Raw genomic sequence first — 16,486 nt, forward strand, 5'->3', positions numbered from 1 at the left:
GTGAAAGCACCTGCAGCTCCCTGCCTGAGCCATCCTCACATCTCTGTGCTGTTGCCCAAGCCATTGCCTCTGCCTAGAGAGCCTTTCCCATCCGCCTTACTCTAGCTCAGCCTTGAAGCCCAGCTCAGCTCCTCCACAGGGCACCCTTCTTGCCTTCAGCCATGAAGAAATGATCACTCCCATCTCTATGCCCTGCAGATTCCAGGACACCTGCCATCATAGCACCTGCTACCCTGACTACAAGCTGCCCCTACCAGACTCTAAGCATTTGGGGGCAGGGTCTCTGCCCAATGCACCCCTGCAACCCCAGGACCAAGCCTGGGATGAACAGATTGACCTATGTGATAAAATCATGAAAACGGGAAATCTTACAATTTAGGAAGAGAGTCTTCTTTGGCAGAGAGGTTGAGCTCCACCTGGGGCTGGTCCCTCAGGACTTCTCCCTCCCACTGCACTCAGCCCTGCCCTCCGGCAGCAGCTGAAAGAGGCCACTTCGTCATCACCCTCAGGACAGAGGCAGAGAGGGGCCCAGAGCTCTGGGGTCTTCCCTGATCCTGGACCCCAGTGCCACAGTCAGGGCAGCCCTCCCTCTAATCCATGCAAACACAGCTGCACATGGATCCCCAGACCCAGGAGCCCTCAGTTATTTCTACCACTGGAGCCTGAACACTTTGAAGCTGCTGTGGGGAGGGGGATCCAGGAGCCCTCAGTTATTTCTACCACTGGAGCCTGGACACTTTGAAGCTGCTGTGGGGAGGGGGCAGAAGGGGCCCAGCAGATCCTCTACCATGAGTCAGGTGTCTCAGCCAATCCCCAAACCATCTGGCCAATATGCCTACTGTGCCCATTGCTAGGTTAGGTAATTGAGACTCAGAAGACTCAGAAGGAGCCTGCAAGGCCAAGGTGACTTAATTCCACTGAGCCACAGTGCCACCTGCGATGACAGAGGACGTTAGAGAATGGACCCCCACCCCCATATCAGAAGAGAGCGCAAACATCTGGGCACAAGATCCATCCTTCCCTGGCCGCAGGTAGCTGACTCCCCGGGCCCTGCAGGACTGGCTCCCAGAGCCTCACCTGTGATCTTCGGGATGCCTTCCAGCCGAGGCACAGGCAGCAGGACAATGACACCCTGGTCAGTGCCCACCCAGAGCAGACCCTGGCAGATGAGGAGGCTGGTGACACACAGGTGCTTCTGGCCTGCAGAGAGAGAAGCCAGCATGAGCGGTACATCCTCTTGGGGGGGGGGGGGGGCAGTGGATGGGGGCCACGGCAGGTGAGAAAATGGCACAGTCTGGGCTCCTCTCCTGAGATAAGCAAGAAGCTAGACAGGGTTGTGATTAAGATCTGGGGCTTGGGAGGCTAACCCGGCTGGGGTCTGGCCCCTGGGTCCCCCAGCTGAGGGCTCCCCCAACGCAGCCTCAGTTTCCTCCTCTGTAAAGTGGGGCACCCTTGAGGATGCTATGAGGGAAGGCCACAGTACTGGCCCATGTGAGCATGGCTGGCTTATCTTGGCACAAGGTGTGCACTAAGGGCCGCCCATGCCAGGGACACAGCTGGCCAGCTGGGGAGTGAAGGGAGGCCTGGGAAAGTGGGGGTTTGAGGGTGAAGCAGATGGTGCAGACGGGATGCATGGGGAGGGGTCCAGGTGAGTTGGCAGTCTATTGCAGCCCCTTGGTTTCCAGCCCAGGCTTAACATCTTGCCCACATGGGCCCTTCCTTTGGCGAGGGCAGTGTACCCTGCAGCCCCTGGTCCCAACAGGGAAACGGGCACTCAGCGCCAGGAGCTAGCATGTTTCTGATGTCAGTCCAGATCAGTTCTTATCCGGCTATCCCCGGGGCTGTCTGTTCCTTTTAGTGAGAATAGCAATAGCAGGGAAGGCGGGTCCCCCTGCTCTTCACAGGGAGGAAGCACAGTACGGGCTGCACAGCGTGGTGAGTGCGAGCACGGCTGCGGGGCCAGGTGCTGGGTTCAAACCCCAGCTCTGCTACTTCCTGGCTCCATGTCCCGGAGCCAGAAACAAAACCTGTCTGTGGCATGGTTCCCTCGCTTGCAAAAGGCGACAATGATGATATTTCAAAGCCTTGCCCAGAGGAGTAAATGAGCCAATGATTGTAAATTACATAATCCAGTGGCTGGTACATGGCACTCACAGGTAGGGGCCGTCTGCCATCCTCGCTGCTGTTCCGTTGCTAACAATTCTGGTCAACGGGAATGGGCATGACGGAGGGGCTGGGAGCCCACTCCTGCCCCTCCAAAGGGCCGTCTCACTTCTGGCCTGAATTCTTCTGCCCAAGGACAGGATTATTCTCTCCTCAAATTCAAAGTCATGCCATGACGTGAAGTGATGCTTAGAACAGGGGGTTCTCAAGCTGGGCATGCATCAGCACCACCAGGAGGGCTGATAACTGAAGGGCCAACCCCAGAGGTGAGCCCCAAAACTGCATTTCCAGCAAGTTCCCAGGATACCGATGCTGCTGGGCCTGGGACCACACTTTGTGAAATACTGCTTTGCAGTTTCCAAAGCACTTCGTATACCTGCCCTAGCCTGACATAAGCCTTGCGACAGCTGAGAGGTATGCAAGACCCAGATGCTGTGCCCATTTTCCAGACAAGGATATTAAGGTCCAAAGAGGTCACCCAGCTGATGAGTGCGGGGTGGGGAGTGGGGAGGAGCAGAGCTCAGGCCTGTCGCTGCTTACAGCCTGATGCTTTCACTGCCTCTCTACTCGAGCAAATTACTTGAGTTCCATACCTGTAGGTGTATGGGCTTCCTCTGCAGAGCAGAGTCTCAGAGCAGAATGGTGTGGCTCCATGGTCACCCCAGAAGGAAGGTTACTATCTTGGGGTTCACACAGCATTTCCTAACACACTGGTCTATACCATCACCCATCCATTCACTCGGCACCCCAGCACATCCCCAGGACCTACTGTGCGCAGGACGCTGCACTCGGTGCTGGAGGCACAGGGGGAACCATGCACACAAAGTTCTGCTCCTAAGGAGCAAACATTCTAGAACTTTCTACAATAATGGAAAGGTTCTCTACCACACTGTCCAATTCGGTAACCATTAGCCACATATGGCTACTGACACTTGAAATGTGGCGAGCGGGACTGAGGGGCTGAGTTTGTAATTTCTTTTCATTTTAATTTTAATGGTAGCTACTGTAGTAATGCAGCCCTGGGAGGGGAAAGAGGAAAAGAAAACAGAAACAAGGAACATAGCTACTAGGCAGAGGAGTGAAACGGGGCAGTGAGGCAGAGAGTGGGTGGGAGGATGCCGGGGTTTTGTGCCTTCCTCTGCTTCCTGGGGGGATGGGGAGGCTGCATCCAATGACAAGGAGGCGGCAGCCACGCCAAGACCCAAGCAAAAGCCCTGGAGGCGGCACGTGCAAAGGCCCTGTGACGAGATGAGCTCGCGGTCTGTGGAGGACTGAGCCAGCGCAGCTTGGGGATGAGGGCTCTGCGAGACAACAGGGGGAGGGTCAGAAGAGTGGATGGGCCAGGGCTAGGGCTTTGACTGTTCATTCCGAGCGTGATGCGGTGCCACTGGCAGGTCTAAGCAGGGGAGTGACGCACCCGGATTTTAGAGGAGCATGTTAGCTGCAATGAGACGGAGGACTGGGGTGATGGGGGGAGCAAGGAGACCAGCAAGGCAGGGATGGTGGCATCTGAGACACGGTGGTGGCAGGGAGATGGTGAGAAACCAACAGGTTAGAGACAGACCTGCTGACAGACTGACGGGGAGGGGGGAGGGGAGAGGAATCAAGGACAGCTCAGAGTTTTTTGTCTCAAGCAGCTGGGTGCATGGCAGTGCTGTGGACCGAGACCAAGGAGGAGCAGGCTTGGAGGAGGAGTCCAAGTTCAATACTGGATGTCGTCTGAGATGCACATTAGATACCCAAGTGGAGCTGTCAGCAGGCAGTGGGATATAGGAGTCTGGCGACGTGATGCAAACTCAGCGATTCTTATTCATAGTGTTGATTCAATGTGGAAATGGAAGCCACGGTGGGAAAAAAGCCAGTTTGTCAGGGGCCATTTCACAAACAGTATCTGGGTTTGGGAGAGCTGGGACTCTTCCCCACATCCTCATCAATTCAGAGAGTGTAGGCTCCCAACCACGAGGACAGCCTCAGAGGACAGCCCAGCCGTGGGTGATTCCAGCCCTCGTGAAATCAGGAAGTGCAGGAGGCTCGGGCTGTGAGCCCCTCACGTCACCACCTATCTTCTCTTCTTGGCTCTGCTCAAGGTCTGTAATTCCTCTATTTCTCCCTTTGCTCATTTACTGTTTGCCTTCCCAAATGTAAGCTTCCTGAGGGCAGCAGCTTATCTGTGTCTCAAAGTTGATTCCCCAGCTCCTGGCCGAATACCCTGGTTCACGGTAGACACTCGAAAAGGACCTGTGACTTCAGATCTAGAGAACAAACTAGTGGTTTCCAGTAGGGAGAGGGACCGGGGGTGGGGCAGGACAGAGGAAGGGGATTAGAAGGTACTAACTACCAGATATAAAATAAATATGCTACAAGGACATATCGTACAACACACGGAATACAGCCAATATGTCACAGCAACTATGAATGGGGTAAAACCTTTAAAAATTGTGAATCACTAGGTTGTACGCCAGAAACTTATATTGTAAATCAACTGTACCTCAATAAATATGTTTTAAAAGGACCTGTGAGTAAATGAGTGAATGAGAGAATGAATGAATGAAAGCAGAGGAGTGAGTAAGGACACAGGTGTTGCTGTCACTTACCAGCTGCGTGAAGCAACAAGCCACTGTCTCTCACTGTTCAATGAGTATCACAAATGTCCCTTGCTCGATTTTATGATTATTAGCAATATTATATATGTATATATACACAGGGAGTATGTATACAAATATATATGTCTATACACACAGTATAATATATACACACAGTTGAGCACAGCTCTTGGCCCATAATATATAATCAAAAAATGGAGGCTATTAGGACAATATTTGTGATTATTAAAAGGACCTAGTGTCTTGGGATCAGCTCCATCAGAGCCAGAAACCCACAAAAATAATAAAAGCCAAGAGAGGGAGCAGTGGCAAATGTTCCATCTCACATGCCTCCCCTCCTTTTCCAGGGCCCCTGGGGCCTCAGGACCAGCAGGAGACCATTTCCTGATGCCCCTGCCTCCCTCGGCCCCCACTGGACTGCAGAAACCTGGCAAACGAAAGGAAGGCAGCGAGAAACCAAAAGAGATGGCGGAATGGAGAAATGACTTCATCTGCAGACCTCATTCCGAGGCCCTTCCTCCTCCCACTCTGCCTCGAGGAAAAGAACAAGGCCCTTCACAAACAGAACGAAAGGAAAAAAGAAAGTCTAATGGTGGATAAATATTTTATCACAGAGACTTAATGCAGCAGTGTTCAACTCACCCAAGCCATCTATCTGGAGATATACAACTTTAAAAAGCTCAGGCTCTCAGAGAACATTTTATTAATGACCTGTCTAGTTAAGAGGAGGAGGGAGTTTAGGTTCAAAAATGCATTAATTCCAGTTGGGGACGCGAGTGGAGGAAAGGGGTCGGGGAAAGGAAGCGTGATGAATTTTTAACATGCCCTTAAAACATATCCGCACTTAGAGGAGGAACAAATTTATTAGTAATTACACAATTATTTCATTTGGTGGGATGGGGGAAGAAAAAATACCTAAAAGCCTTTTAAAAATATCTCTAATAAAGAATTTAAGAATCCTGCTCTGTTCTTCTGCCAGGGCACAGTGTAGGGTGGATCTGATGCCCCCCTCCACCCAGAGCTGGCTCTTCGGGCTCACGGTGTCCCGGCCAGCAGGGGCCCGGGCTCCCCAGTGTTAGGAAAGGTCAGGCCTGGGGGAAGGAGGCCCAGGACAGTAACTCCTCGGGACCTTCGGGAAGCCCTGAACACAGGAAGCTCAGCCTCCACTCTGACGTGTCCAGGGCCCAGCTCCGGGAGGTCAGGCAAGCGGACAGGTGGCTTCTGTCTGTGCCGATGTGGTGGGAGGGGCCCTGACTGGCGGGCTGGGGGGTGATGCACGGCCGAAGGGGATCAGTGCAATGAGGGGCAGGGACTGCCATGAAGATAACGATGGTGGACGACACCATCACGCACTGGAGCCGGGGACCATGGGGTGCCGTCCTCACCACCTCAGGTAAGGCCCACACCTGCCCTGAGAGGCGGGGACGAAAGGTGGGAGAGGCTCCCCATTTGCTCCCGGTCACAGAGCTGGAAGGCGGCAGAGCCAGGATCCCAGCAGGGCCTGTCTAACTCCGGGCTCTGGTCTGCCCTACGAGCTCCGACTCAGATCTCCGGCCCTCGTTGTACAGATGGGGAAACAGAGGCCCGGGAAGGGGGAGGCCGCCCAGTGAGAGAGCTGTGATTCGGGTCCTGGCTCTGGCCCCTCAGCGGAGTGACCTGAGGCCAGGTATTTAACCTCCTGGGCCTCCGTTTACCTGCTCATGAAAGCCAATGTCCTTTCTTCTTTAAGGGTAACTGCAAAGAACAAGTCAAGACAGTGGACGTGAAAATGCATCTTAAACCCACAGGGGGTCGGAGCTGTGCAGCGGGAGCCTGCTGGGTTTCCACCTGCAGTGGCTCTGTCCACAAAGCCTGCCTCTGACTGCGTGATCAACTTGATTCTTTCTCTACTCTCCACCATCCCCACAGATAGACTGAGAAGATGCAAAAGGCCCATAAGATTATCTATTTCTTCCACTGTTCCACTAGCTTGAAATAACTTAGCTATCGGCATAAATGCGGAAATGTTTCTGTGATACTGAGAAACTTAACTGTAGTTAAAATAGATTTACCTCATATATAAATACTATGAAAGACAATGAAACTAAAGCTAAAAAAAAGGAAGGAAGGGAGGGAGGGAGGGAGGGAGGGAGCGAGGAAGGACCCATAACATAGGTCCCCCCAGCCCCTACCCCAGACCCCAGGAGCAGGTTAGGAAGCCGTTTATTCTCCTCATGGATGCCCCAGACCTAGGCAAGGCATTTTCTCATGGCTGACGCCATTTATCCTGAGCCAGGCGCCACTTTCCATCCCACAGAGGGACCAGAGGCTCCAGGAAGCAAAGAGACCTGCCAAGACCCGACAGTGGCCAAGCCAGGACTCTGGCCACCGCTGAAAACACCTCTTCCCCTGTTACGCCCAGTGGGACTCTGAACTGAGTCCGACCTCATGTGACTCCCTGTCCTGCCTCTGGCCACTTTACCCTGATGAACAAACCTCAGTTTCTGCATCTGTAAAATGGGGACAGTGAGATCCTGTACGTAAAGCCCTTGGGACCTAGCTCACCGTAGGGCTCCTGGCAGGCTGGCAGCTACTGGTACTATTGCTGTTGTTGTTGATCTTGTTGTTAGTAACCATCCCCCACCCCACCCCTCTTGGCCGCTTCCAGCCTCTGCCATGGTCCATCTGCCGAGCCCCTCTCACAATCAGCTCCAGGTTCAGCCTGCCACGCCTCTCTGTTTCCCCGGCCCTGGGGCCCTTCGGTGCCCCCAGCTGCTGCACCCAGCCCAGTCAGCTGAGCTTGAACAGGACATTCCCCACACCCTCCCAGACCAGCCCCGGGTCAGGGCAAGACAGGCCAAGGCCTGCTAGCCCTGAGGGCTGCTCTAAAGCCCACTGGGGGTAGGGATGGACCCTGAGCACACATCTGCCCTGGCTCCCAGCACAGCCCACAGGGATCTGGGCAGCAACTGGGGCAGCAGACAGTAGGGGAGATGCCTGGAGCCGATTCCACGGAGGCCTCAGCAGATGCTGGCAGCGGGGGTGCTAGGTGAGCTCAGATCTTAATCCTCTCTGTGGGTCTCACAAACAGCTCTGTAGGAGGAAGCACGGGCCCCAAGGGGACGATGTCCAAGGTCTTCACCCTCCCCTTGCCCCAAACCTGAAGGCAAACTAAGGGGGACAATTGCCTTTCTTTAAAAACCTCTAAGGAGGGCTTCCCTAGTGGCGTAGTGGTTGAGAGTCCACCTGCCAATGCAGGGGACACGGATATGTGCCCCGGTCCAGGAAGATCCCACATGCCACGGAGCGGCTGGGCCCGTGAGCCGTGGCCGCTGAGCCTGCGTGTCCGGAGCCTGTGCTCCGCAGCGGGAGAGGCCACAGCGGTGACAGGCCCGTGTACCACAAAAAATAATAATAATAAAAAAAATAAAAATAGAAACCTCTAAGGAAAGAGACCCTTAGTTGACCTTCTCTCTTTCCCTTTGCCTTATTCTGAAGGTGATTTGAGGCAGAATTGGGTTTTTGGTCAACCTGAGGAGCGGGAGGTATAGATGAGCCTGGCTTCCTGCCCAGCGTGGCTTTTTAGCGGCCGCCTGACTTGGGAGAGTCCCCTGAGCTCAGAGCCTGACTTCCCATGAGCCCCCGCCTGCTGTGCTGTGGTGACGGCCAGAAGGGCTTTGGAAGGACAGGCCTGGGTTCAAATCCTGAGCCCACTGCTTCCCCTCAGGGAGGCCCAGTTTTCAAGGCTGACGAAAGGCTGCCTCAAGGGTTAATGAGATGGGCTGGGCTGGCCGTGGAAACTGCTTCCCGGATGTCTGCTCCCTCCCTCCCTTCACAGCCCCAGTACAGCAGGGCATGACGGCCCAGCAGCAGCCTCACCTGGCAGCAGGAAGGTGGTCCTGGTGGCGATGTTGATCTCCTGCAGATGCTCCAGCGTCTCTGTGTGAAAGAGGCGGATGGAGGAGCCGGAGGAGAAGGCCATCCAGACGCCGCTGCCCGCCTTTACCATGTGTGTCACACTCACGGCCGCGTCCTGGTGTGCCTCGAAGCTTTGCTGCGGCACAGAGGGAGGGCTGTCAGTGCTGGGCGGGGCCGGCCAGCCAAGCCTCTGGGAGCCAAGCTAACCCGGCCTCTGCCTGAACCCAAGTCAGAGGGAAGAAACCTCAGAAGCCCGGCAATGCTGTGTCGGTAAACATTTTAACAACGGGCGGGGGGAATCCTGGTGTGTTGTGTCTGCTGATTCCCGTGGTGTAAATACTTCTAACATGGCCCATCTCAAGCTACCCACGTGACAGCACCGAACGTGGAGCAAGGGAAGACAAGTGCACACCAGGCTCTACCATGACCCTGATGCCAGGGAAAGACAGAGCTGCAAGTCTACGGAAGAGGAAGTGACAGCTTACGTATATTATCTAAAGGTCTGAAGGCACCAACAGAACAGAACTCTCGGGGAAGGCAGGTGCGTGGTGTGAGCCAAACCCTCATCTTCACTGCAGGGAGGCAAGACATTATGTCCAAAAACTGATAAACCCAGAAAACAGTGGAGCACACAACTGAGTCATAAGAAAAGTGCCCGGTGGATTAAAAACAGAACAGGTGAAAGTATTTTCTTCCAGGAAGCAGGACTGAAGATGGGGAGTAGGAAGGGCCTTTCCAGATAAACCATTACGTGCTATTTGATTTTTTTTACAGTTTTAAATAAAATTTTGATCTTTAATAAAAAAGGGCTTCCCTGGTGACACAGTGGTTAAGAACCCGCCTGCCAATGCAGGGAGACACGGGTTTGAGCCCTGGTCCGGGAAGATCCCACGTGGTGCATAGCAACTGAGCCCATATGCCACAACTACTGAGCCTGCGTTCTAGAGCCCATGAGCCACAACTACTAACGCCCGCGTGCCTAGAGCCCGTGCTCCACAACAAGAGAAGCCACCACGATGAGAAGCCCGCACACAGCAACGAAGAGTGGCCTCCGCTCACCGCAACTAGAGAAAGCCCGTGTGCAGCAACAGAGACCCAACACAGCCAAAACTAAATTAATTAATTAATTTAAGAAAAAACAAAAACTCTTACAAAGAGAGGAGATAGACATCAGGCTTCCCATCTACTGCCGGAGAAAGTCTAAGCTCCTTAGTGGGCTTTCCAGGCCGCAGCTCTGCCCCAACTCCCACCTCTCCTGGCAGGCTCCCTGTGCTCCAGGCCAAGCAGAGCCCGGGCCTGGAGGGTGGCTCAGGATGCGCCATGCGGCCACGCCTCTGCCCTCGAGATGGCCTGTCTGCGGTGTGCACCACCCACTGCCCTCCTAGGAAAAGCTTTTCACCATCCTCAACCGTGAAGCCCACTCCAGCCACCCTTGCACCGGCCACTTCCTCTGCCTGCCACATTCCAGCCTGACAACATCTACTCCCCTCTGGCTCCGCTCGGCTGCCTCCCACACCAGTCCATGAACTCCAAGGACAGACCCTGAGCCTCAGGCCCGTCAACACCCTCCCTGTTCAGCATAGGGCCCAGAGCACAGTGAAATCTGGTCAAAGAGCGAATGGATGGATGCTTGAATTCCAGCCACGACATTGAGTTGTTACTTAAACATCGACAACCCCAGTGCACCAGGCTAGATAGAGGCCCAAGCACTGGGGACAGTCAGGTAACTCTGGTGCATCCACCCGGTGGACTGTCCTACATCTATTCAACGTCATGTTTACAGAGACTGTGTGATGAATGTTATAGCAGTAATTGCAAAAAGAAACAAAAGCAAAAGGCCACATTCAACACAGGGGGAGGGGAAGGGGCAGGAGAGGTGAAACCTGCGCACTGAGGATTATTCCAGGGCCGTACCTGCTGATTTTCCTCCTTTCCAATTGTCTGATTTTCCTTTTTTTTTTTTTCTATAAAGAGCAGATCTTGGGTGGAAGCCCAGGACAGCAGGAGGTGTTGGCCAGAACATCAGTGTGGATCAGGCCTGCGGTTAAACCTCATTTCCTCAATAACTTCCCAGGTCTGGGCCTCAGTCTCCCCATTTGTAGATGGAGGTTGTCATGAGAGTTATAGGGACTCCTGGGTGAGGGAGAGCTTAGCACAAACCCAGTTCCTACTATGGCCTCATTCATCCAACAGATGTTCTTGAGCCCCTACGATATTCCTGGCGTGGGTCTAGGTGCTGGGAATATAGTGATGAACAAGATAAACAAGGGGCCCACACAGTTAAAACAAATAAAGTTTACTCCCAATGGGAAAAATACTGGGTGCCAATAAGATTGGGTGACCAGAGAAAGTCTCTCTAGGAGGTAGTATTTGTCAGAGACAATAAAAATGTGAAGGAATCAGATCTGGGATGTGGGATGGGGGAGGGGAGAGCATGTCAGGCAAAGGGTACAGCAAGTGCAAGAGCCCTGGGGCAGGAATGAACTTGCCGTGTTTGAGAAACAGAAAGGTGGTCAGTGTTGGGGAGCACGGTGGCAAGACAGAGGTGGGAGAGGGGGTCAGGGGCCAGATCACACCCGGCAGCCCTGAAGTGCACGGCGAAGAGTTTAGATTGTATTCAAGTGCGGGAGGGGGCTGAGCCTGGTAAGTGACAAGTTCAGGTTTACCTTTGAAAGAAGTTCAGTTCGAGGACTGTGTGGCAGCGGGCTGGAATTCTGGGCCTCGCGTGGGCTTAGCCAGTGACAAGTGGCAATAAAAGGACTCGGTTTCTTTTGCCGCTGTCACACCAGCCCCGGCTCAACCCCAACTCCATCCCGGTTCAAATCATTGGAGGTTTCCCACCGAGATAAAGAAGCTGGGGCAGGGGGCTCTCCATGGGGAGCCAAGCCAATGAACTCAGTGCTCACTCCCGATCAGAACACGGGGCCCAGGCTTCCCTGGTGGTGCAGTGGTTAAGAACCCACCTGCCAATGCAGGGGACAAGGGTTCGAGCCTTGGTCTACGAAGATCCCACATGCCACGGAGTCACTAAGCCCGTGCAACACAACTACTGAGCCTGCGCTCTAGAGTCCACGCGCCCCAACTACTGAGCCCACATGCTGCAACTACTGAAGCCTGTGCGCCTAGAGCCCGTGCTTCGCAACAAGAGAAGCCACCGCAGTGAGAAGCCTGCACACCGCAAGGAAGAGTAGCCCCCGCCCACCGCAACTGGAGAAAGCCTGCACACAGCAACGAAGACCCAACGCAGCCAAAAATAAATAAATTAAAAAAAAAAAAAAAGAGAACACGGGGCCCCGTGGAGGGCAAGGCTGTGAGACAGCTGATGAAATGGCTTTTTCTGAGCCAGTCCCTGCAGGCTGAGCTCTGCGGTCCAGGTGGGGTGGCCTGACGGGCGGGCTGGGGGGGCAGGAAAATGCAGGGTCCCAGAGGAAGGGCCCCGGGCTGCTCTTGGGAGGCAGGGTCCCAGCGCGCAGCTCACCCCTGATGGGGGGCCACTCGAGCAGAAGCTGCAGCTCCCTCTGGGGCAGGAGTGCCTCATCTCCATCAAAGTGGGTGCTCCAGTGGTGAGGAGGGGGTCGCCTATCAGGCCGGGCACTCTCAGAGGGCCGGGAGCGATTTCCTCCCTCAGACTGGGGGCTCAGACTAGGGCCTCCTGGGGGAGTGTCTCTGTTCCTCCTTCCTTGGCTCCCCTCCCATGCCCCGGTGAAGGCCCGGGCGCTGGAGGCTCAGCCAGGCAGCCCTGGGATGTGGGGAGAGGCCTGGCCCCCTCACAGCCTCCACAAAGCCGGGCTCAGTCCGTGCAGCGCAGGGCAAGGGGGAGAACGTCCAAGTCTCTGGCCTTTTGCTCCACAGTCTACTGCCCACTGCCCCGGCAGTGCTGGCCGGCAGCTCGTTTCCGGAGAGAAGCTCTCCTTCAAGGAAAGAAACTGCTGTCGGGGGTGAGGGGTGGTTATCTTCCTGCACCAGCCTGCATTCAGCTTTCCTAAAGGCTCAGACCCAGGCCGAGCCCATGGTTACAACAGGACACCCCCCCGAGGGGGTCCTGCTGGGAGAGTCCAGCCGAGGAACCACCAACCCCCATCACAGATGAGACCCTGAGGCCGGATCCGCAGTCCCGCAACGCCCGCCGTCAACGAGCAGATGGCCAAACGGATGGGGCAGCGGGATGGAAGGGGCACCCAACGTGCTTCGTCTGCAGACTTTTCCAAAAACCGGCACGCACGTATTTGCACATGAAAGCACAGACACATAGATACCAACAGGAAGACGTGTGCATGTTCATACACATGCAGCAGACTCCTGCCCGGCTCCCGAAGGAAGGTCAGAAGCATTTCCTGCCTCCGAAAAAGCCAAACTGCACTACAACCGAGACCTGGGCCCACGGAGAGCTGCACCTGAACCTGCAGCCAGTCAGCCCGGCGTGCTGCCGTCAGAATCTAATTAAAAGAGAAGTCAGGGCTTCCCCGGCAGTGCAGTGGTCGAGAGTCCGCCTGCCGATGCAAGGGACACGGGTTCGTGCCCCGGTCCGGGAGGATCCCACATGCCGCGGAGCGGCTGGGCCCGTGAGCCATGGCCGCTGAGCCTGCGCGTCCGGAGCCTGTGCTCCGCAACGGGAGAGGCCACAACAGTGAGAGGCCCTCATACCGCAAAAAAAAAAAAAAAAAAAAAAAAGGTTGGTCGCTGGAGGGGAGGGCCCGGGCCTGACTCAGCTCCCAGCTCATCTCTGGCAGGGTCACTGGGTCTCCTCTCTCATCTGCCAATGGAGATACAAGGAGAACCTGCCTTACGGGGTGCTGGGCGGTTCATGGGACGGGGCCAGCACACCGTGAGCGCCCCACGCACACGGCTGTGGGCAGGAGCGGGTCGGGGAGCAGGGACAAGGCAGCGTCCTGCAGCCGCCCAAGGAGCCCCGTCCCCTTCGCCCTCTCCCAGCAGCCTCACGGCAGCCCTGCGGCACACATTTGCTCAGAGGGTCTCAGGTGAGTAATCCCACCCCAAGTAGTGCTGACACAGCCCAGCCTCAGTCTTACAATATTTATGTGCCTCCAGGTGATGCTTCTGGGCCTGGCTTCCATGAATTCCTGGCGTAAGCAGCTCAGCACTCAAAGTCATTAGAGCTGCGATAGCGCCACGGAGCCGGGAAGGGATGCTGGGGCCTTCGGGGGCCAGGGGCTGCCAAGGAAATGGCAGGAGGCTACTGCTCGCTGGGCACCCACTGTGTGCCAGGCCACGCCACGTCTGGCATTTCATCTTCCCAGAGGCCTTCACGAAAGAAGAGGGAAAGAGCTCAGAAGGGGACACGATGAGCCCAGGTGACCTGCCAGACAGGGGCAGAGTTGGGGTGTGGGCCTGACCTGTGGACTCCAAGCTCCAGGCTCGCCCCCGACACCTTCATGCCAAGCTCCCCAGCAGGGTGTGGGCGTGAAGGGGTTCTTGCCTCCTACTCGCTGCTCGGTCACCACAACGAGCTGGCCTGGGAGGCCCGGTCATGGGCCCAGAGACCATCCACGGAGCGCTCGCCAGCACCTTGCCAGCTCTGGCTCCGCTTAGTATCCCTGCACCCTGGGATGAGGACACCACCCTTCCATCCTCACCTAACAGGCAGGATGCCGACGCTTCGAGAAAGTGGCGTGGGGTCACTGCCAGCCAGGGGACAGGCTGAGGATTGAGACCCGGAGGTCCTGCTCCCAGCCGCCGCACTGGGCAGGCAGAGGCAGTCTTTTAAAGACAATTAGGACACAATCCCTTCCCTTATCTATCTTATTCTTACCAACATTTTACAGCTGAGAAAACAAATTGAGAGGCTGAGTGCCGTTCACAAAGTCACTGTGCTTGGAAAATGGGGGGAAAGCCAGGATTCCAGCTTAGAGTGACCCACGCGTCCCAGTTTGCCCAGAGAGACCCCAGTTGTAGCACTGGAAGTCCAACTCCTTGTCTGGACGAAACGGGACAGTTGGTCACCCTAATGGGACTCCAAAGCCTACACGTGACCTCTCAGCCGTGGACAGACACCTTTGTGGGGCTCCGTCCAGAGCTTAACACTCTGCCTTCAGAATCGGACCTGGTCAAGGCCAAGGGGATGGTGTGCCAGTGGGGAGGCTTAAGATGTGGCATCCACCTCTACCTCTTACCAGCAAGTCAGTTAACACCTCTGGGTCTCAGTTTACTGATCTGTAAAGTGGGGGCAAGGCCATTCTTGTCTAGCAAGAGACTTCATTGGGTGCTGGGCTCTTCTGGCTCAGGGCCACCCCGGGAACCTAGAAGGGACAGAGGGAAGGATGACGTCTCTGCCCTAAGAGTGATAGCCGGCCCCAAACTTGTCTTCAACAACCCATTTTGGAATTGATTGTGCAAAATTTGGTGTGTTTGGTGCATTTTTCTAGAAAGATGATGAATAGTTTTCGCCAACATCTCAAAGGAGTCTGTAAACCACTCTTGCCCCCCGCCGCCAAGTTAGTAATTCCTGCACTGAACCTTTTTTATCACTAGGCACATAAGGAGGTGGGCACAGACCCTCCTTGCCACCCACCACACCCAGAGCAAGGCCCACAGAAACCACCACTGCTGGGATGGTTGTCCTGCTGTGGCCACACCAACGTTTTGTCTTTAAAAACAAAACTTCAATATCCCGTAATAAACTACAGTGGAAAAGAAAACCAACCAACCAACCAAAAAAAACTAAACCAAACTGACATCCACCTGTGCATCTGGCTGAAAAACATCTCAAAGTGTGGGCTATAGATATTCTCCTCATTAGTCCTGTTTAGTTTCCTTCTGTTTTCTTCAATTATACAAGCCAGCACATGCAGTGCAGACACCTGAGGAGGGAGCCGGACTGCCGGCCACCTGGGGCCACCGAGCACCCTGGCTGTGGGTCTGCTCCAGCCTTGCTCTGGACTAGCAGGTGCCAGGCTGCACCGGGGTCTGCCTGGTGCCTGTCCCTTTCCAGCACCACAGGGACCCTGGTGAAGACGAAGCAGGAGAGCCGGGGACGTGTAGCTCGGCACCTGTGTGCATCTGGGCTGCGCTCACCACAGCTCAGCTCAACTCTGGGAGCCCCCGCCAGCCCCGAGATTTGGTGGGACCGCGGAGCCTGTGGTCAGATGAGGAAACCGAGACTCAGAAGGGGAGTGGCCTGTCCTGGAAGTAGTGGGGCCGAGCTCGGCTGCCTGGTTCACCTTCAGTGTGACATCACTGTGACCTGAGGTCATCTTGTCACCTGCCTCCTGCTTTCGAGAGGTATTGAGGCCATGGGCTCAGGACCAGACCATCAGGGTCTGGGTCCCAGTTCCACCACTTCCTGCCTCGGTTTCCTCAACTTTAAAAGGGGGGGTAATGAGGTGACCACCGGCATAAAACTGTTGTGAAGGTTATATGGGTCGCTACTCACAAAGAGCTTGGACCAGCCTCTGGGTGAGTCTCGATAAGCATTAACTCATGGGGGGGAGGTCTCTGTCAGCCCCCTGACCCCCTCACCACACCCACACCAGAGCGGCAGGTCCATGGGGGTGGGGGCTGCTGCTGGAGCCCAGGGCCCTGCACAGGGACTGGAGCCCCAGCCAGTGCAACACCTGAGCTGGGGCTGGAAGAGCCAGGGAAGAGGCGGCCTGGGTGGTCAGGCTGAAGCAGGGTCAGGTGTGAGGAAGCTTAGTTCTGGAAAGAACCCCCGTGGTGGCTCAGCATTGCTTTCCAGCTCCAAGGGGCAGATGGCGTTACACCTGCCAGCCCTGCCCGAGCGACCTGCGTGGTGCAATTCCAGGCACCCACCCAGCCCTCCACGGCCCCCACCCCTTCACACGGAATCTGCTCAGCACCTGTGGCGC

General features: G+C 55.4%; 1 protein-coding gene across 3 annotated transcripts in view; it reads right to left on the reverse strand.

Annotated features, from left to right (window-relative positions):
- The window catches only part of ARHGEF10L (Rho guanine nucleotide exchange factor 10 like), a 143,179-nt gene that overhangs the window by 801 nt on the left and 125,892 nt on the right, over window positions 1–16,486 (reverse strand). For all 3 annotated transcript variants that reach the window (XM_082833713.1, XM_082833714.1, XM_082833712.1), the window contains 2 exons: window positions 8,625–8,799; window positions 1,078–1,200 (listed from right to left, as the gene is read on the reverse strand). In XM_082833713.1, the coding sequence (XP_082689839.1) occupies window positions 1,078–1,200; window positions 8,625–8,799 (298 nt within the window). The remainder of the gene's footprint in view (window positions 1–1,077; window positions 1,201–8,624; window positions 8,800–16,486) is intronic.

This window comes from Leucopleurus acutus (assembly GCF_964270905.1).
Source record: "Leucopleurus acutus genome assembly, chromosome: 2".
NCBI classification, from domain to species: domain Eukaryota; kingdom Metazoa; phylum Chordata; class Mammalia; order Artiodactyla; family Delphinidae; genus Leucopleurus; species Leucopleurus acutus.